The sequence below is a fragment of the Salmo trutta genome, chromosome 6 (genome assembly GCF_901001165.1).
Source record: "Salmo trutta chromosome 6, fSalTru1.1, whole genome shotgun sequence".
In the NCBI taxonomy this organism is placed as follows: domain Eukaryota; kingdom Metazoa; phylum Chordata; class Actinopteri; order Salmoniformes; family Salmonidae; genus Salmo; species Salmo trutta.
The window spans coordinates 40,229,201-40,251,461 of NC_042962.1; the positions used below are offsets into that span (position 1 = coordinate 40,229,201).

At 40.8% G+C, this 22,261-nt stretch overlaps 1 protein-coding gene across 3 annotated transcripts in view; it reads left to right on the forward strand.

The window, feature by feature from the left end:
- LOC115195911 (neural cell adhesion molecule 2) overlaps positions 1-8,407 on the forward strand; it is a 446,035-nt gene extending 437,628 nt beyond the window's left edge. For 2 of the 3 annotated variants that reach the window (XM_029756255.1, XM_029756256.1), the window contains exons 16-17: positions 2,593-2,709; positions 5,167-8,407. In XM_029756255.1, the coding sequence (XP_029612115.1) occupies positions 2,593-2,709; positions 5,167-5,281 (232 nt within the window). In that variant the 3' untranslated portion in view covers positions 5,282-8,407. The remainder of the gene's footprint in view (positions 1-2,592; positions 2,710-5,166) is intronic. The other variant, XM_029756257.1, reaches the window with a different exon arrangement.
- The last annotated feature ends 13,854 nt before the right edge of the window (positions 8,408-22,261 follow it).

Genomic DNA, 22,261 nt, shown 5'->3' on the forward strand with positions numbered 1-22,261 from the left:
CTATGACGGGAAGCATACAGCGTGTTTTACCAGTTTGCTTTGGGCAGCATTTCATTCCAAAAAGTTGTTCCCTTCCTTGCAGCCTCGCTAGATCTGATTAAAATCAGTGTAAGCAAAATAGAAGAAAATAGCTAGAGCTACTGCTTACACCAACTCAATTGTCTCAGATCTGCAGGGTGGTTGAACAAGGGCAGAGGGAAAGGGACAACAACCAGCCCGTATTTGTTATTATTTCCCACTCCTTCCTGCACAATAGCGGCCCACTTTATATTTCTCAAAGAATCACATTATCACAAAAAAAATTGGTTAAATTAAAATAACTTTGATTCACTGGCTAATTAACTATTCATTGATTTCAGGAATGCATGCTTTCAGCATTTTTAGGTGACTATGCATGCAAATGTGCATTAACAATCTGCAATTATTTAGTTGCATATTTGATGTGTTTTTGCCTGCCATAATTAATGTTGTATTGAGCAAGGACGTGCTTATGTGGAAAAGGTGTTAATAAACGGTTTGTCCTTTTTAATAGATTCACATTGTGTTTCTATACAAACAGAGATAAGTCATAATCAGAATCATTTATTTAACTTATACTGTATAGTGCTTTTCAGTACAAATAAATTATCTCAAAGTGCTTAAAAAACAAAATAAACAAGCACAGCATTATAAAAACAAATTAACACATATTAAAATAGAGAGAAATGCATTTGGGGACCTAATATTACTATGAATAACTATGAACACCCAACATGATTGATTAACCCATTTATGTCTTCTACAGAGATAAATGTACAAGTAATCTCCTATACTTAATTATTGTTTAGCATTTAAAGCATTGCACACTTTTCACTAGAAGGAAAATATGGTGTCAAAGTAACTGACCATGTTTTTTCAGGTTTGTAAGACTAGTTCTGCATCTTGGAGGAAATAGTAATTGAGTCAACTTTGGCTTAGGAGTGTTGTCTTATGTTTTTCAGTTATAATTGGATATGTAAGGTCTGGTGGGACTTGAGCAATGCGCTTTTGCTCCGTAAAAAGCATGGTTTATATGTGCTTCCTACATGCTGTTTAGAGGACTTGGACTCGTTTCTCCCTTGTGTTTAAAGCAGGGGTCTCAAACTACAAGCCTGTAGGCCAAAGGCGGCCCGCAAGCTGCTTTAATGTGGATGGTACTTGTCAATTGTCTTTAGATGTTTATATTTGGCCTTCTCAGACTGCTTGAGGAATGAACCTTATGCTAGGCATACACTACACGCTTCTAAAATCTTAACAACTTGGACGTGCGCCAATTTCCTTGTCCCAAATATTTAATTCTGTCCATACTCAACCCCAGGTTGCTCACATTACACAATGATTCCCTAGTTGATCTTGCCCTGAGTTTCTCGGTTGTCGTAGGAAAACAATTCTGACACGCAAACAGTGAGCTGGTTTATTAGTGTGCACATTATTATGTGCAGAAACATTAAAAAAGAGACAGAGGAGCAGAATATGGACTTAATATGAAATAAAAATGATAATATGAAATAATCTTTTTGGTTTCTATCATGGTAGGATGCAGATGTAATATTGGTGCCCCGGGTGGGTGGAGATTTCACTTAAGGACCAATGGAATGGTCTAAAATGAGCAAACTCCGCTCATCCAGGCCACCAGGCCATGTAAAATGAACTTGCCCATTGAAAAGGCATTGCGTTCTCGCCACAGCTCCACCAATCTATCTTCCATGTGTGTGTTGCTGTTGCTTTCTTCTTCACCATCATTGTTGGTCTCACATGCTGAGTACTCATTGGCTATTGTCAGCAGTCCTTGCCCAATCGCATCGTAGTACTGCACATACTACAAGATGTACGACCAAAATGTCAGAAAATTCTCAGACAACCGACAGGGGTCTGGAGAACGGAACAGCCATCATTGGTATGTCCTTGACACGCTCAAACTTCGTGAGTCCCAACGTACTAATCCTAGCCCTAGTTCATAAGATTTCACCACGATCATGGAAATTTGTATGGGACGGCAAAAACGTGATGAATTTGTGGCAAAAAAATTTATTAGTGTATGCCTGGCATTATGGATTTTTTCAGGCTTATTATAGGACATCGGCCCCCTCAGAGTCACTACTGACATACTGTGGCGCTTAACACCCAAAACCCCTGAGATAGGAAGTGGTTGAACCCAGGGCCAGCCAGGTTCCCCCGACTCTGCCCAATTCAATCCCTTTGGATTGTCAGCAAGCCCCAAAGCACTGGTGTGGATAGCCTTATTGGCGCGATTAACATTGTCGTAGGAAAGAGCAAGCGAGGGAACGAGAGAGGCTTCCCCACTGTGCTTTGGTGTCACTTGGAGGCTCTGTTAGATTACAGGCAGGCACACTGAGATATCTCCTCAGCATTCTGTGTGAGGGTTAAGTATACAAGGTTGCATGGAGACATGGCCGCTGCAGATATCATACAAGAGAAGGAGAGATGAGAACAGGAAAGCGCTCGCTGCTTCTGTCTGCTTTGTGTAACAAAAGGATTTGCTGAAGTTTGTGTGTGTGTGTAACTGTGTGTGCACGCATGTGCATGCTCATGCCTGTGTGTGTTTGTGTGTAGGGGCGATGGGTCCAAGGATCCTATCGTTGAGATGAGAACGGAAGAGGAGAGAATAACTAACCACGATGGGAGCCCAGTGCACGAACCCAACGAGACTACACCTCTCACAGAGCCAGAGTAAGGAACCAGAACCACTAGGATTCTAAGGCCCTGTCCACCCTAATGCTGCATTTAGATGGTATGAGGTAGACGGCAATCCGGATGTCATTGTTTTCAATGACAGCACGACGGTAAATGCTATTGAGGCAGGCGGTGAATGCCGTCAGTTGCCACGGTAGAAGGGACTTGCCCCCAGAGTTCAAATATTTAAACTTTTGCCGTAGCGTTGTTTTCTACCGGATGTTGATTTACAGTGATTGTTTACTGAAATCACCATAGCAGCGCATATGAGCGTGCTGGCTTGCTTTTGCCATCCCACTCTTTCTTGCGTTCATGTCCAGCAATGCTTACTGGTATGATGTTTTTTGCGTACCTCGCCTAAATGCAGCATAATGTAACCCCACCCTAACCCAAATATGCAGCCATATTAGTAGAAAATGGCACTTTAGCTGAAGTTGACAAGAAGCATAATGAGTTGGTGTTTTAGTGTGTGTTCTAGGTCTTGGCTAATGGTGTTGCCCTTGTACTCACTAAACTGATATAATTTATGGACATGGTTATAGGTTGTAGTAGTGGACTGGACATATAGTGGTGGAAATGTGCTTTAGTATGAAAGAGTATGGTGAATTCAGGCCGCAACCGTGTCCAGTCAGTGAAGAGCCTTCTACAGTATATGGTTCAACAGCCAGGGGCCAAAGTCAAGGTTTAGTCCATTTTCCACACAAGGGTGTACCTTGCCGATGGGATCGTTGAATGCTACTGGATTTGATAGTTGTAATGTTGTCTTTAATCGACTGAGCTTGTATGAGTATTGTAAATGAATCAGGTGTAGATTGTTCTTGGTTGTATTTCCAACGTTATAGATTAAGGATTGTTTAAGTTACATCATTTTTTGTTTGTGTATTTCTTATGTACACTACCATTCAAAAGTTTGGGGTCACTTAGAAATGTCCTTGTTTTTGAAAGAAAAGCACATTTTTTGTCCATTAAAATAACATCAAATTGATCAGAAATATAGTGTAGTCATTAATGGAATATCTCCATAGGAATACAGAGACCCATTATCAGCAACCATCACTCCTGTGTTCCAATGGCACGTTGTGTTAGCTAATCCAAGTTTATCATTTTAAAAGGCTAATTGATCATTAGAAACCCGTTTTTCAATTATGATAGCACAGCTGAAAACTGTTTCTGATTAAAGAAGCAATTAAACTGGCCTTCTTCAGACTAGTTGAGTATCTGGAGCGTCAGCGTTCTATTTCAGGCTCAAAATGGCTAGAAACAAAGCACTTTCTTCTGAAACTCGTCAGTCTACTCTTGTTCTGAGAAATTCCATGCGAGAAATTGCCAAGAAACTGAAGATTTCGTACAACGCTGTGTACTACTCCCCTCACAGAACAGTGCAAGCTGACCTACCAGAACAGAAAGAGGAGTGGGAGGCCCCGGTGCACAACTGAGCAAGTGGACAAGTACATTAGAGTGTCTAGTTTGAGAAACAGACGCCACACAAGTCCTCAACTTGCAGCTTCATTAAATAGTATCCGCAAAACACCAGTCTCAATGGCAACAGTGAAGAGGCGACTACGGATGCTGGCCTTCTAGGCAGAGTTGCAAAGAAAAAGCCATATCTCAGACTGGCCAATAAAAATTTAAGATTAAGATGGGCAAAAGAACACAGAAACAACAATTAGCCTTTTAAAATGATAAACTTGGATTAGCTAACACAACATGCCATTGGAACACAGGAGTGATGGTTGCTGATAATGGGCCTCTGTACGCCTATGTAGATATTCCATAAAAAATCTGCCGTTTCCAGCTACAATAGTCATTTACAACATTAACAATGTCTACACTGTATTTCTGATCAATTTGATGTTGTTTTAATGGACAAAAAAATATGCTATTCTTTCAAAAACAAGGACATTTCTAACTGACAAAACACTTTTGAACAGTACTATATGTTCAGTAAGTGATGTGAGGGCTGTTGAAACTGTTGACATTATAAACCACCATATTAATATATTGATCAAGTAAATGTATTAATTAGACAATCAGTCAGGTAGTGCTAACTTTGAATGTATTACATGCATTGAGTAGCAGTAGGGGACCGCTACTTATGTTATGGATGCATCATTCTCCATCGTGCTCACTCTATGCTGTCATGGAAACTACCACTCATCCCACCTCTTATAGTTTGCCAATAAGGATGCATGCTCTGTATGTGTGTATGTAAATGATTTAGCTAAATGTCATATCAAAATGTATACGTTTCACAGGGTGATAAAGTCCTTTCACATTCCACATTTCCATGTATTGATTGTTTATGAGTGTCTTCTCTGTACTGTTACCGTAATTAACAATGAACAGCCATGGTCATGAGTGAGACGTGGGTTTGGTGAAATATGTAGTTATAATTAACCCTTTCATCTGAGGTCTCTCACTCAGACGTGTCTGTCTTCTTTATCTCTCCCACAGGAAGCTACCGCTGAAGGAGGAGAACGGGAAGGAGACGCTCAAGGCCGACATGATCGAGATCAAAGTGCACAGCGACAACAGCATCCACACAAAGCAGGACGACAGTAAAGCATAAAACGTGTGTGCCCTTTCGCCCCTCGCTGCAAACGAGAACATTTCGGAGTATCTTACCCTAAGATCAAAACACAGAAAAAAACACAACACAAAAAAATATATGTCCGTAAGGGCCCAGAGAAAAAGAAAAGTGTGTGTAAATACAAATAAGAGAGAGCAAGCCAGAGAGAAAGAGAGAGGAAGACCCCAACAACAAGCGTTTATATGTGACTAATCAATTATGTTGTTTCTATCCAAGATGGCTCCAGTCGAGGACACTTCGTGTTGATCAGTGATTGTAATATTGTTTATTTTTTTCCTCTGACTTTGGTTTTGTTGTTGTTTTTTACGCCTTTGCCGTTGCTTATCCGTTGCTTTTATTTATTTTCCTTCCCCCTCTTATTCAATCCCCATTTGCGAAAACACACCCGCTCCTACACACATGCATAAACACATGAACACATACACACATACACACCAAAGCTCTCTGTCACACGGATAAGTACTGCCACTATCAACTCCCACTCAAGTCTGCTGTGCCTGGTAAAAAGATCTCCTACAGTAGCATTTACAGAGTAAGCTACCCTACCCTCACTGCAGCAGTCTTGTCTGTATTCTATTGCGGCTCTGGTCTAAGATGTGATGTCTGGACTGTCCTGTCTAATGCTTGTGTACTACGCTACATTCGCCCCTGTATGCCTGAGTATGCCCGCTCCTCTTTGAGCTTCCGGCTCAGAGAATGTTGAGCTTGCTCATCGGTTATGCCACCATTTTGTTTGGTTTTTCTTTTTAAAAAGATGAAAAAATTAACAGGTACTTTAAAGGTACCTTTGCACATTGTAGTGATACTCGTCTTGGTGTGTCTGAATGAGAGCTTCCACTGAAGTGTGTGTCTGCTGTTATAAGTGTGAAAGCCATTTTTGTGTAAATATATTCAGCATATTTGATCAAAATCGTTTGCGTTAACTATGCAGACCGTCTGTCTCCATTATTTTACTAGTGTATCATGTATTTCCATAAGGTGACAGCATGACAGGAAAAAAATCTCTGATGATAACAGCTATTTGTTAGCCAGTCGGAAATAATCCCCCAAGATCCATTATGGTTCTAGGTGGTTACATCTGGGAGGACTACATGGTCAGTACACATGGTCTGTGTGGTCAGGAAATTTTAAATATTTTGAACAGAATATGAACATAGTTACACCTGCCACTGTTGACCAATGAGCTGGCTTCATTGTAGGGGATTGTGCAAGGCTGTGTTTTAGCACTGGTTTTGATGTGATGCCATGACCAATAATGTCAAAAACAGAGCACTACTGTTTTTGGCAGAGAATTCATCTGTACCGAGCCCTTAGAGTTATAGGTAATGTTTCCTGTGTATATGTTAACCGTCTTCATGGTGTATCCGTAACCAGGCTACAGCGCTTGTTATCTCACACAACAATAAACAACAGAGACCATTTTGTGTTATTTCATGGTTACTCTGCTTTACATTGAATGTTATTTTAATTCATTTTTTGCAGTAAAACATTTTTTTTGCAATTTTTTCTGAAAGACAAGAAAAAAAACTATTGATGTTGACATGAAATTGAAATGTGAAAATAATATGGTTGTCATACAGTTCTGTGAGTAGTTATTGCGGAAAAAAAGTAGCCTATAAAAAGGAAAAGACGGTCATGCCCGATATTGTTTGTTTCATTTGAAAGTTGTGCCACCATTCTATTGGCTAAAGGCGAAAACCAATGAATGTCTAATTGTTCTGTTCTCAACTGCTAAAGACTAGACTCCAACACACGGGCATACAGTATTTCAGTCATGCTATTTAGATACACTTATAGCTGATTTTAGTTTAATGCCAATATTAATGATCAAAAACCAATAACTTTTTTCTGTTCATTTTCTCTATCCGATGTTGTCATGTAAATAGATAAAGAAAAAAAGATATTTTACAAAGCTCTCATGTAAATAGACCCCGAAAAGATGAGTCTTTTTTCAAAAGCAAAAACAGGCTTTCTTGTGTGAACGCTCTCCAGCTGAAAAAACGCTTATTTTAGTTCTGGTCCGACAGTTCAGTGATGACGTGACAGTGGTCTTTACTATTCATCACTTTACCCTCAAGAAAACACACACACAGTGGGCCCTTAGGCCACTTCACAGCATTTCAATGGAGGCTGTAATAAGGATAATAGCATGCCTTGGTTTTCCCACGGCCCATTGTCCCCCTGGTCCCTTGCTGCAGTGGCCACAGTGTAAACCATTCAATAAAAATGTAATGGGAGGCTTGTTTGCCATTAGCCGAGGGAGCGGTGCACATGATCTTTGGAGACTGGACTATTCCTTGCAGAGTCGACGTGATGGACACCGTTGTGCTGCCCATTAGTTTGTAATGACCTTGTCGTTAATTATACGGTGGTGCTGTGAATGCTGGGTAATTTATTATTTGCCACTGCTTGAGAGCTAGGTGGACTCTGACAGTTAGCTCTGCTAGGGTAACTAGGGTTTTAGCACAGGCAGCATACAGTATTTGAGCACTGAAATGTGTGTGATACCGCGGGTGTGTGCGTGCCTGTACATGTAAGTATAAGTCCATGTGTGCTGCGTGTGTGTACTGTGTGTGTCTTACACTGAATTTAAAAATGGATTATCATGTATATCGCTGTCATCAATTCTCTTGTTGGAGCGCTCTGCATGTGTGTCTGAGAATCCCCTCTACCCCTCTTTGCTCCATTGGTTTTACCCCATAAAACTGGCTTTGTTTTCTCCCCCAAAGCACGATGTGTAAACTTTACCTGCAATCTTGGAGTTGCTCTGTAGCCTGTTAAGACAACTGTAAATAGGGAGCACAGTGCCTGATGGCCATGAGATTTGTACATGTTATTTTATATCTGAATATGAGTCTTTTCCCCTGTTCCCTTCTCCCAAATCTCTCCCCCTCGGACTCCGTCTCAGTCTGTCTCCATAGAGAGTACTGCTGTGTTTCTAGCTCCGTGGATTGTGTCCCCCCCTCTTGTCCCCCTCTGGACTCCCAGACTGAGTGTGCTTACGCAGGTGGTGGAAACTGTCGACGTGGCCGTAACCTGTGGAACACCCTGTAACAAACCTCCTGTCATTTTATCATCTGTAAATAAACATGTCCTGGTAAAAGATGATGCATGTGGGAGTCGGCCATTCAGGCGGTTTCATCTTGTCTTTTATCTTGGTTGTGGTTTTACTACATTTGGTGAGCCATGTGAGGAGAATTAAAGAATAATTGAGTGTGTCCCAAATGGTACACTGAAGTGCACTATATAGGGAATATGGTGTCATTTGGGACATAGACATCCTCATACAGGGCACCAGTGTAGTGGTGCAACACAAAACTTGAATGGGAATTGATTCAATGTCAGACCTGGGTTCGAATACATTTGTATTTAAGCGTTTGTATTTTAAATATTTATTTTCATATACATGCCAATATTTTACAAGTGTATTTCCAAATACATTCCATTATTCAACTACTTGTATTTTCAAAGACAAAACATTCAAATACTCACTTCGAAATGTATGCGAAAGTAATTGAAATACAATAAATAGTATTTTAACTGAGAATATTCCAAAGACACCATTTATCAGCATGCTTTTGCACTTTATGCAAACTCAGTAAGTGCATATTTGTAAATAAACCTCAATCGCACCAAGGTTGCTTCCAAACCATATCAGCCAGCCTCGGATGAGAGGGACCGAGCAAAACATATTAAACTCGATTCTATTTCAAGAGACAAAGTGCTTTATTAACAATAATTTACCCCAAAAAACTTCAAGCTCAGCTCAAAGGGCTCCAAATGGTTCAAAATAAGAGACAACAAGAACTGAAGTGTTTTCTAACTAAGCTGCCCCCTCTTCAAACCTCATTTAAAGATAACATGTACTCGCACTACTCGCCTCTCTCCTCGCTGCTCTGTTTTCACTAAGAGAGGGCACTGTTCACTGATGGTTTGATTTGGCTTCGAGGGCTTCTCTCTGTTATTGCTCGATGCTAACGGACTTTTCACCAAATTGGATGATTTTTGGCTGAAACCAGTTTAAAGTAGGGTGACCCAAATATGAAAAATGACTAACTGGTACATTGATCAAGTTTGATCATAAAGTTACTGGTCCCCTCCCCCCGTGTCAAACAATTGGATTCAGGAGGCAGGCAATACCATGGATTTACTTCCAGCTTTATGCAATAAAGACAGAAATGTAATACACCAATGGCAGCCTCTTATCATCTTAAATAATGAAAATATGTACCGCTTTAAAACCGTTATCACATGTGCACCTTTGCCTTGCTTTGGCTTTGTTTATAAACCGTAAAGCTCAAGAAGAACGTACGACCAAAGATACTGGTAACGTTTCATCTGGGGTTTGACTGTTAGCTAGAAAGCTACTTACACTATTTCCCGAAGAATGAAGACATCCGACAGCAGTGGGATTTTGGGTGGAAAGGCTGCACAGAAAATTACGATATGGTCACGCATGTGCAGTGTACATTTTGAGTGAAATTGCTTTATCAGTTGGGGAGAACATACGATAGGTCTTGCCAGGAAGCTAATCCTGAAGACGGATGCTGTACCATTATTGACAGTGGATCTTGCAAGTGCTGACCATAATGTAAGTATCAGCGTTTGATAAGTCTGATAGGTTAGCCAACATTAACGTTAGATAATGCAACATTGGCTGTAGATGCTTTGACTTGTGAACAGTGTATTTTCTGTAACATACCTGATAGTCACTATATGGTTGTTGTTCTTCCATCACTAAGCCCCCTACATTGAGTCTTAGAACTGCCACCACACAGCTGGCATGAAGGAATGTTGTCCACAAAAGGAGTTGGGGTGTGTATAGTATTTGTAAATTACCTCTGAAAATCATATTTTGCCATCTCCTTTTGTCCTTCCACTATCACCAAACTGTAATGATAGACGTTTTAGAAAATTCAACATCTACTCTGTGTGCACATCTCACGAACCGGCTCGAAGTTCGTGACAAAAAGAGAGACAACGTGGAGATAAGGAATAACAAAATATATTTATTAACTGAAGTAAACTAAATTAACAATGGTGTGTGTAGTCAGTAATCAGTAGTGTAAGTGAGTGTTTGCGTGCCTAAATGTGATAAGGAGGGGTGTTGAAAGTGCCAAAGTAAACAACCGGCCACAAAAATGCCACAACCAAAATCTGTAAGTGTGTCTGCATGGAGAGAGTCTCCCCAATGAATTTTATTTTATTTATTTCACCTTTTTTTCTTTTTTATTTATTTCACCATTATTTAATCAGGTAGGCAAGTTGAGAACAAGTTCTCATTTACAATTGCAACCTGGCCAAGATAAAGCAAAGCAGTTTGACACATACAACAACACAGAGTTACACATGGAGTAATACAAACATACAGTCAATAATACAGTAGAAAAATAAGTCTATATACAATGTGAGCAAATGAGGTGAGATAAGGGAGGTGAAGGCAAAAAAGGCCATGGTGGCAAAGTAAATACAATATAGCAAGTAAAACACTGGAATGGTAGATTTGTAGTGGAAGAAAGTGCAAAGTAGAAATAGAAATAATGTTGTGCAAAGGAGCAAAATAAATAAATAAATAAATACAATAGTGGAAGAGGTAGTTGATTGGGCTAAATTATAGATGAGCTATGTACAGGTGCAGTGATCTGTGAGCTGCTCTGACAGCTGGTGCTTAAAGTTAGTGAGGGAGCCAAGTGTTTCCAGTTTTAGAGATTTTTGTAGTTCGTTCCAGTCATTGGCAGCGGAGAACTGGAAGGAGAGACGGCCAAAGGAGGAATTGGCTTTGGGGGTGACCAGAGAGATATACCTGCTGGAGCGCGTGCTACAGGTGGGTGCTGCTATGGTTACAAGCGAGCTGAGATAAGGGGGAACTTTACCTAGCAGGGTCTTGTAGATGTCCTGGAGCCAGTGGGTTTGGCGACGAGTATGAAGTGAGGGCCAGCCAACGAAAGCGTACAGGTCGTAGTGGTGGGTAGTATATGGGGCTTTGGTGACAAAACGGATGGCACTGTGATAGACTGCATCCAATTTATTGAGTAGGGTATTGGAGGCTATTTTGTAAATGACGTCGCCGAAGTCAAGGATTGGCAGCATGAATGAAGGATGCTTTGTTGTGAAATAGGAAGCCAATTCTAGATTTAACTTTGGATTGGAGATGTTTGATGTGAGTCTGTAGTTGTCCACATATTCTAAGTCAGAACCGTCCAGAGTAGTGATGGTGGACGGGCGAGCAGGTGCAGGCAGCGATCGGTTGAAGAGCATGCATTTAGTTTTACTTGTATTTAAGAGCAGTTGGAGGCCACAGAAGGAGAGTTGTATGGCATTGAAGCTTGTCTGGAGGGTAGTTAACACAGTGTCCAAAGAAGGGCCAGAAGTATACAGAATGGTGTCGTCTGCGTAGAGGTGGATCAGAGACTCACCAGCTGCAAGATCATACATCATTGATGTATACAGAGAGTTGGCCCAAGAATTGAACCCTGTGGCACCCCCATAGAGACTGCCAGAGGCCCGGACAACAGGCCCTCCGATTTGACACATTGAACTCTATCAGGGAAGTAGTTGGTGAACCAGGCGAGGCAATCATTTGAGAAACTAAGGCTATTTAGTCTGCCGATGAGGATGTGGTGATTGACAGAGTCGAAAGCCTTGGCCAGGTCAATGAATACAGCTGCACAGTATTGTTTCATATCGATGGCGGATCAGATATCGTTTAGGACCATGAGCGTTGCTGAGGTGCACCCATGACCAGCTCTGAAACCAGATTGCATAGCGGAGAAGGTGCGGTGGGATTTGAAATGGTCGGTAATCTGTTTGTTGACTTGGCTTTCGAAGACTTTAGAAAGGCAGGGTAGGATAGATATAGATCTGTAGCAGTTTGGGTCAAGAGTGTCCCCCCCTTTGAAGAGGGGGATGACCGCAGCTGCTTTCCAATCTTTGGGAATCTCAGACGACATGAAAGAGAGGTTGAACAGGCTAGTAATAGGGGTTGCAACAATTTCGGCAGACCATTTTTAGAAAGAAAGGGTCCAGATTGTCTAGCCCGGCTGATTTGTAGAGTCCAGATTTTGTAGCTCTTTCAGAACATCAGCTGACTGGATGTGGGAGAAGGAGAAATGGGGAAGGCTTGGGCGAGTTGCTGTGGGGGGTGCAGTGCTGTTTACTGGGGTAGGGGTAGCCAGGTGGAAATCATAGCCAGCCGTAGAAAAATGCTTATTAAAATTCTCAATTATAGTGGATTTATCGGTGGTGACAGAGTTTCCTATCCTCAGTGCAGTGGGCAGCTGGGAGGAGGTGCTCTTATTCTGCAAGGACTTTACAGTGTCCCAGAACTTTTTTGAGTTTGTGTTGCAGGAAGTAAATTTCTGCTTGAAAAAGCTAGCCTCTGCTTTTCTAACTGCCTGTGTATATTGGTTTCTAACTTCCCTGAAAAGTTGCATATCACGGGGAATGTTCGATGCTAATGCAGAAAGCCACAGGATGTTTTTGTGTTGGTAGTTAGGTCTGGAGAGAACCAAGGGCTATATCTGTTCCTGGTTCTAAATTTCTTGAATGGGGCATGCTTATTTAAGATGGTGAGGAAGGCATTTTTTTTAAATAACCAGGCATCCTCTACTGAAGGGATGAGGTCAATATCCTTCCAGGATACCCGGGCCAAGTCGATTAGAAAGGCCTGCTTGCTGAAGTGTTTCAGGGAGCGTTTGACAGTGATGAGTGGAGGTCGTTTGACCGCTGACCCATTACGGATGCAGGCAATGAGGCAGTGATCACAGAGTTTGGGTGAAAACAGCAGAGGTGTATTTAGAGGGCAAGTTGGTTAGGATGATATCTATGAGGGTGCCCGTGCTTACGGCTTTGGGGTGGTACCTGGTAGGTTCATTGATAATTTGTGTGAGATTGAGGGCATCAAGTTTAGATTGTAGGATGGCTGGGGTGTTAAGCATGTCCCAGTTTAAGTCACCTAGCAGCACGAGCTCTGAAGATAGATGGGGGGAAGTCAGTTCACATATGGTGTCCAGAGCACAGCTGGGGTGGTCTATAGCAGGCGGCAACGGTGAGAGACTTGTTTTTAGAGAGGTGGATTTTTAAAAGTAGAAGTTCAAATTGTTTGGGTACAGACCTGGATAGTAGCACAGAACTCTGCAGGCTATCTCTGCAGTAGATTGCAACACCGCCCCCTTTGGCCGTTCTATCTTGTCTGAAAATGTTGTAGTTAGGGATGGAGATTTCAGAGTTTTTGGTAGTCTTCCTAAACCAGGATTCAGACACGGCTAGAACATCCGGGTTGGCAGAGTGTGCTAAAGCAGTGAATAAAACAAACTTAGGGAGGAGGCTTCTAATGTTAACATGCATGAAACCAAGGCTATTACGGTTACAGAAGTCATCAAAAGAGAGCGCCTGGGGAATAGGAGTGGAGCTAGGAACTGCAGGGCCTGGATTCACCTCTACATCGCCAGAGGAACAGAGGAGGACTAGGATAAGGGTACGGCTACAAGCTATGAGAATTGGTTGTCTAGGACGTCCGGAACAGAGATTAAAAGGAGCAGGTTTCTGGGGGCGATAAAATAGCTTCAAGATATAATGTACAGACAAAGGTATGGTAGGATGTGATACAGTGGAGGTAAACCTAGGCATTGAGTGATGATGAGAGAGATATTGTCTAGTTTTCAAGCCCTGCCACATCTGACGAGCGTCAGAGCCAGTGTAATGGGATTCAATCTTAATCCTGTATTGACTCTTTGCTTGTTTCGTGGTTCGTCTGAGGTTATAGTGGGATTTCTTATAAGCGTCTGAATTATTGTCCCGCTCCTTGAAAGCGGCAGCTCTAGCCTTTAGCTCAATGCGGATGTTGCCTTAACCTCTCTAGGGTAGGGGGCAGTATTTGCACGGCCGGATAAAAAACGTACCCGATTTAATCTGGTTATTACTACTGCCCAGAAACTAGAATATGCATATAATTGTTTGATTTGGATAGAAAACACCCTAAAGTTTCTAAAACTGTTTGAATGGTGTCTGTGAGTATAACAGAACTCATATGGCAGGCAAAAACCTGAGAAGATTCCTTACAAGTGCCCTCTCTGACCATTTCTTGGCCTTCTACACTCTCTTTATTGAAAACTGAGGATCTCTGCTGTAACGTGACACTTCCTACGGCTCCCATAGGCTCTCAGAAGGCGGCAGAACGGTGAATGTTGACTTTGCAGCCCATTGCTGAAAAACAGTAGCGCATTTGGATAGTGGTCGATCAGAGAACAATGAGACTGGGGGCGCGTGCACGAGCCGACACCATGTTTTTATTTTTTCGTCTTTGAACGAAAACAGGGTTTCCCGGTCGGAATATTATCGCTTTTTTACGAGAAAAATCGCAAAAAATTGATTTTAACCTCTCTGGGGTATGTGGGACGATTTCGTCCCACCTACGTAACAGCTACTGGCATTCCAGTGGCGCGATTTTTGAATCGTTAGAAATACTATAACTTCAATTTCTCAAACATATGACTATTTCACAGCTATTTAAAGACAAGAATCTCGTTAATCTAACCCCACTGTCCGATTTCAAAAAGGCTTTACAACGAAAGCAAAACATTAGATTATGTCAGCAGAGTGCCCAGCCAGAAAAAATCTGACACCCATTTTTCAAGCTAGCATATCATGTCACATAAACCCAAACCACAGCTAAATGCAGCACTAACCTTTGATGATCTTCATCAGATGACACACCTAGGACATTGTGTTATACAATACATGCATGTCTGTTCAATCAAGTTCATATTTATATCAAAAACCAGCTTTTTACATTAGCATGTGACGTTCAGAAAAAGCATAACCACCGCAAACTTCCGTTGAATTTACTAACAGTTTGCTAAATTACTCACGATAAACGTTCACAAAAAGCATAACAATTATTTTAAGAATTATAGATACATTACCCCTCTATGCACTCGATATGTCCGATTTTAAAATAGCTTTTCGGATGAAGCACATTTTGCAATAATCTAAGTACATAGCCCGGCATTACAGGGCTAGCTATTTAGATACCCACCCAGGTCAGCCTCCACCAAAATCAAATTTCCTATAAGAAAAATGTTCTTACCTTGCTTGTTCTTCATCAGAATACACTGCCAGGACTTCTACTTCAATAACAAATGTTGGTTTGGTCCCAAATAATCCATCGTTATATCCAAACAGCGACGTTTTGTTCGTGAGTTCTAGAATGCTTTTTCACGGTCCCGCGCATGGCGCGTTGGCTTGTCAAAAATGTCTAAATATTCCATTACCGTACTTCGAAGCATGTCAACCGCTGTTTAAAACCAATTTTTATGCCATTTATGTCGTAGAGAAGTGATAATATTCCGACCGGGAGTATGCATTGAGCCTAAACAGCCGAATAAAATTTCTCCTCAGAAGCGACTCATGCACGCGCATCATTGAAAGGTCCTCCGAGCAGCCACTTACAAAAGGCGATAATATGTTTCAGCCTGAGGCTCCCTCGTAAACCTTCAGGTATTTCCCGGGCTCTGAGAGCCTATCGGAGCCCTGGGAATTGTCACGTTACAGCTAAGATCCTTACTTTTCAATAAAAAGAGGTAAGACGCACGACTCCTTGTCAGACAGGGTACTTCCTGCTTGAAACCTTGTCAGGTTTTTGCCTGCCATAGGAGTTCTGTTATACTCACAGACACCATTCAAACAGTTTTAGAAAATTCAGAGTGTTTTCTATCCAAACCTGAACAATAATATGCATATTCTAGCTTCTGAGTTGGTGTAGGAGGCAGTTAAAAATGGGAACATATTTTTCCAAAATTCTCAATACTGCCCCCTAGCCCAGACAGGTTAAACAGCGGTTGACATGCTTCGAAGTACGGTAATGGAATATTTAGAAAATTTTTGTCACGAAACGCGTCGGGCGCGTCACCCTTCGTCACCCTTCGGATAGTGTCTTGAACGCACGAACAAAACAGAGGATATTTGAACATAACTATGGATTATTTTGAACCAAACCAACATTTGTTATTGAAGTAGAAGTCCTGGGAGTGCATTCTGACGAAGAACAGCAAAGGTAATCCGATTTTTCTTATATTAAATCTGAGTTTGGTGAGGGCCAAACTTGGTGGGTGTCAAAATAGCTAGCCCGTGATGGCGAGCTATCTACTCAGAATATTGCAAAATGTGCTTTTGCCGAAAAGCTATTTTAAAATCGGACATAGCGATTGCATAAAGGAGTTCTGTATCTATAATTCTTAAAATAATTGTTATGTTTTTTGTGAACGTTTATCGTGAGTAATTTAGTAAATTCACCGGAAGTTTGCGGTGGGTATGCTAGTTCTGAACATCACATGCTAATGTAAAAAGCTGTTTTTTGATATAAATATGAACTTGATTGAACAAAACATGCATGTATTGTATAACATAATGTCCTAGGAGTGTCATCTGATGAAGATCATCAAAGGTTAGTGCTGCATTTAGCTGTGGTTTGGGTTTATGTAACATTATATGCTAGCTTGAAAAATGGGTGTCTGATTATTTCTGGCTGGGTACTCTGCTGACATAATCTAATGTTTTGCTTTCGTTGTAATGCCTTTTTGAAATTGGACAGTGTGGTTACATTAACGAGAGTCTTGTCTTTAAAATGGTTTAAAATAGTCATATGTTTGAGAAATTGAAGTAATAGCATTTCTAAGGTATTTGAATATCGCGCCACGGGATTCCACTGGCTGTTGAGTAGGTGGGACGATTTCGTCCCACATACCCTAGAGAGGTTAATCCATGGCTTCTGGTTGGGATATGTACGAACGTTCACTGTGGGGGGGACGTTGTCGATGCACTTATTGATGAAGCCGATGACTGAGGTGGTATACTCCTCAATGCCATTGGATGAATCCCGAAACATATTACAGTCTGTGTTAGCAAAACAGTCCTGTAGCGTAGCAACCGCGTCATCTGACCACTTCTGTATTGATCGAGTCACTGGTACTTCCTGCTTTAGATTTTGCTTGTAAGCAGGCATCAGGAGGATAGAATCATGGTCAGATTTGCCAAATGGAGGGCGCTCCCACACACGGAGATGCAAACCTTTGTATGCATCTCTGTGTGTGGAGCAAAAGTGGTCTAGTTTTTTTTCTCCTCTGGTTGCACATGTGTCATGCTGGTAGAAATTAGGTATAATGGATTTCAGTTTGCCTGCATTAAAGTCCACAGCCACTAGGAGCACCGCTTCTAGATTAGTATTTTCCTGTTTGTTTATGGCCTTATAGAGTTGGTTGAGTGCTGTCTTAGTGCCAGCATCGGTTTGGTGGTAAATAGATGGCTACGAGTAATATAGATGAGAACTTGGTAGATAGTGTGGTCTACAGCTTTTCATAAGGTCAAATCAAATTTTATTGGTCACATACACATTGTTAGCAGATGTTATTGCGAGCTTAGCTAAATGCTTGTGCTTCTAGTTCTGACAGTGCAGCAATATCTAACAAGTAATATCTAACAAGTACCTAATACCCACAAATCTAGGTTAAGTGATGGCAGGTAGCCTCGAATCCTCGAGCTGCCAAGGTAAAAATCTGTCATTCTGCCCATGAACAAGGCAGTTAAACCAGGCCGTCATTGTAAATAAGAATGTGTTCTTAACTGACTTGCCTAGTTAAATAAAGGTTAATAAAAAATAAAAAGAATAAGAATATATACATATAAATATATGGATGAGCAATGACCGAGCAGCAAGGGCCAGATGCAATAGATGGTATAAAATACAGTATATACATATGGGATGAGTAATGCAAGATATGTAAACATTATTAAAGTGGCGTTATTAAAACCTGTTGGGGCTAGGGGGCAGTATTTTCACGGCCGGATGAAAAACGTACCCAATTTAAACAGGTTACTACTCTGGCACAGAAAATAGAATATGCATATTATTAGTAGATTTGGATAGAAAACACTTTGAAGTTTCTAAAACTGTTTGAATGGTGTCTCTGAGTATGACAGAACTCATATGGCAGGCAAAAATCCTGAGAAAAATTGAATCAGGAAGTGGGAGAAATTAGAAATTTAGTTTTTCTTTTGAATCCCTTGAAAAACTACAGTGACATAGGATTTACATTGCACCTCCTAAATCTTCCATTGGCTGTCAACAATCTTTAGGAACTGGTTTCATCCGTCACCTGTTACCGGGCAGAAAATTGTGGCTCAGTCAATCACTGGCCAGTCTGAGGACAGGTGTCTTATGACGCGCATGCACGTGACTTCGTTGTTTTTTATTTTTCTTCTGGGATGAATACCTATTGCCCGGTTGTAAAAGTATCGCAATTTTGCGTAAAAAATACCCTAAAGGATTGATTGTAAACATCGTTTGACGTGTTTCTACAAACGGTAATGGAACTTTGAACATTTCGTCTATGGATTTGCGTCCACGCCACATGGCATTGTAAAGTGTTCTGGATGGGTCAGCAAAACTGACATATTTGGACATAAATTATGGACTTTGCAGAACAAATTAAAATTTCTTGTGAAAGTGGGTGCCCATCCAAGTGCATTCCGCCGAAGATCAGCAAAGGTAAGTAAATATTTAGAACATATTTTTAGAGATTTGTCGACGTCGTGGTTGTAGGCTAACTGTATAGCTTAGCATTGAAGGCTAAGTTCTGTACTCAGACTATTGAACAATGTGCTTTTTCCGTAAAGTTATTTTGAAATCTGACAAAGTGGTTGCATAAAGGAGTAGATTATCTCTAATTCTTTAAATAATTGTTATACATTTTGTCAACATTTATGAGTTCTTCTGTAAATTAAATGTGCCTATTCACCGGGTGTTATGGGGAGAATACATTTTCTGTACGTCACGCGCCAATGTAAAAATTGGGTTTTTGGATATAAAAATAAACTTGATCGAACAAAAAATGCATGTATTGTCTAACATGATGTCCTAGGAATGTCATCTGATGAAGATTGCCAAAGGTTAGTGCTTAATTTTAGCTGTATATCTGGTTTTGTGATGGCTATCCGTCCTTGGAAAATTGCTTTTTTTTTGCTAAGGTGCTATGCTAAAATAATCTAATGTTTTGCTTTCACCGTAAAGCCTTTTTGAAATCGGACAATGTGATTGGATTAACGAGTAAAGCATCTTTAAAATGCCGTATAATACTTGAATTTTAATTTTGAGATGATTTTGTTTTGAATTTCACGCCGTGCTATCTCACTGGTTGTTGTCCAACCTATCCCTTTAGCGGGATTGTATTCAAGCTAGCATATCATGTCACATAAACCCAAACCACAGCTAAATGCAGCACTAACCTTTGATGATCTTCATCAGATGACACTCCTAGGACATTATGTTATACAATACATGCATGTTTTGTTCAATCAAGTTCATATTTATATCAAAAACCAGCTTTTTACATTAGCATGTGACGTTCAGAACTAGCATACCCACCGAAAACTTCCGGTGAATTTACTAAATTACTCACGATAAACGTTCACAAAAAACATAACAATTATTTTAAGAATCATAGATACAGAACTCCTTTATGCACTCGCTATGTTCGATTTTAAAATAGCTTTTCGGTGAAAGCACATTTTGCAATATTCTGAGTAGATAGCCCGGCCATCACAGGCTAGCTATTTTGACACCCACCAAGTGTGGTACTCACCAAACTCTGATTTACTATTAGAAAAGTTTGATTACCTTTGCTGTCTTCGTCAGAATGCACTCCCGGGACTTCTACTTCAATAACAAATGTTGGTTTGGTTCCAAATAATCCATAGTTATATCCAAATAGCGGCGTTTTGTTCGTGCGTTCAAGACACTATCCGATGGGTAAAGAAGGGTGACGCGCCCGACGCATTTCGTGACAAAAAGTTTCAAAATATTCCATTACCGTACTTCGAAGCATGTCAACCGCTGTTTAAAATAAATTTGTATGCAATTTTTGTCGTAAAAAAGCGATAATATTCCGACCGGGAGTCGTTGTTTTCGTTCAAAGAGAGAGAAAGTAAACATGGTGTCGGCTCCTGCACGCGCGTCCAGTCTCATTGTCCTCAGATCGACCACTTACAAAATGCGCTAATGTTTTTCAGCCAGGGCCTGCAAAGCCACCATTCATCTTTCTGGCGCCTTCTGAGAGCCTATGGGAGCATTAGAAAATGTCACGTCATGCCAGAGATCCCCTGTTTTGGTTAAAGATGATCAAGAAGGCCATGAAATGGTCAGAGAGAGCGCTTCCTGTTTGGAATCTTCTCAGGTTTTGGCCTGTCAAATGAGTTCTGTTATACTCACAGACACCATTCAAACAGTTTTAGAAACTTTAGGGTGTTTCTATCCAAATCAAACAATTATATATATATATAGTTACTGGGCAAGAGTAGTAACCAGATTATATCGGGTACGTTTTTTATCCGGCCGTGCAAATACTGCCCCCTGTCCCCAACAGGTTAAAGTGACTAGTGATCCATTTATTGAAGTGGCCATTGATTTCAAGTCTGCATGTATGCAGCAGCCTCTGTGTAAGTGATGGGGATTTGGGCCTGTTCCTGAGAAAACAGTATATCCTACAGAATTAGCGACAGCATAACACAATTAGCCAAATCATGTAGGCTACATTAGTCCTAGAGCTAACTGAGGAAAGATTGACAAGCGATCAAATTTAGCTATCTCTCTGCTGACAGAAACCACAATATGAATTGGCTAATGGCATGTAGCTACCATTTACAATTGATCTAAATGATTTAGTAAAACACTTTCTAAAAATCCAAAGTAATCTGACGATGGGGTAGTTTGTGCACGCCACCATGTTCGTTTTTTCTCGCCAACCAAAGATAAGAAGAGGAGACAAGATGAGGTCTGTTTGCAGTATGCATGTTGAAGAGGATGTGTCATCTACGATCATTCATTTCCCTTCATTCACTTCCGGAAGTTTACTCGAAAGATGAGTGAACCATTCCATGACCTCATTTTGTTATATCATCTTTGGTCTGACAGACGTTTCTGTGATATTAAATAAAAAATGATTTCACCAAGTAAGTCAGTTAAGAACAAATTCTTATTTAACAATGACGGCCTACCCTGGCCAAACTCTCCCCTAACCCGGACGATGCTGGACCAATTGTGCACCGCCCTGCTGGAAGATTTAAGTGTCTTTGAACGGGGTATGGTACTAGGTACCAGGCGCACCGGTTTGTGACAACAAACATGGCACCACACATAGCTGGCAAATAGCTTAGCATTAGCTCATCATAATCAGTACAACCTTCAAACAAGTATTTTACAGACATCATAGGTGTCCATTACAATGTATGCAATAATCGGATTGCATGATTTGTCACCAGTACTTGAAAACATGTGAATAAAACTGTAAATACATTATGCTGTATGCTACAGTAGAAACGACAATGCGATACACAGAAAATAAGGCACTTACTTCGATAGGAACACACACATGTCCAAAGTTATTATTTGTAAGGAAAACAACAATGAAGGCAATGTGAGTGCCAGCCAGAAAATATCCAGGTGGAAAAGGTTTGTGCTAGAATGCGCAAATGTCTGCATACTTACACACTGGGGAAGTGCTTGGGCTCTCGTAGAGAGAAGTTTGTCCGACTCAGTAAAGCCTCAAACATAAATTGTCCGCAACAGTGAAATGGGCTACTTCTATGTGAATTAATGAATTCATCAATTCAATTCAAACTGTTGTTAGAAAATAAAACTTGTTAGAAAATAAGTTGAAACAGCCTATAGATAATTAGCAGGCAGGCAGCGTGTTTTGGTTAGCCCGGGTTAGGCTTGCTGCATAACAATCACATTTTGGAACAGTGAGTGCATTCTGACATCAAGTGCATAAAACAACTCAGGCTGAGACAACTGTTAGAGATATTTGGAACTCACACGTGAAATGATTAATAGCCTACAAAAATATGGGTGATGTTTTGGTCATTCAAAGGTTATTTTTACTTGGGAAATAGAATAACATTGCAGGA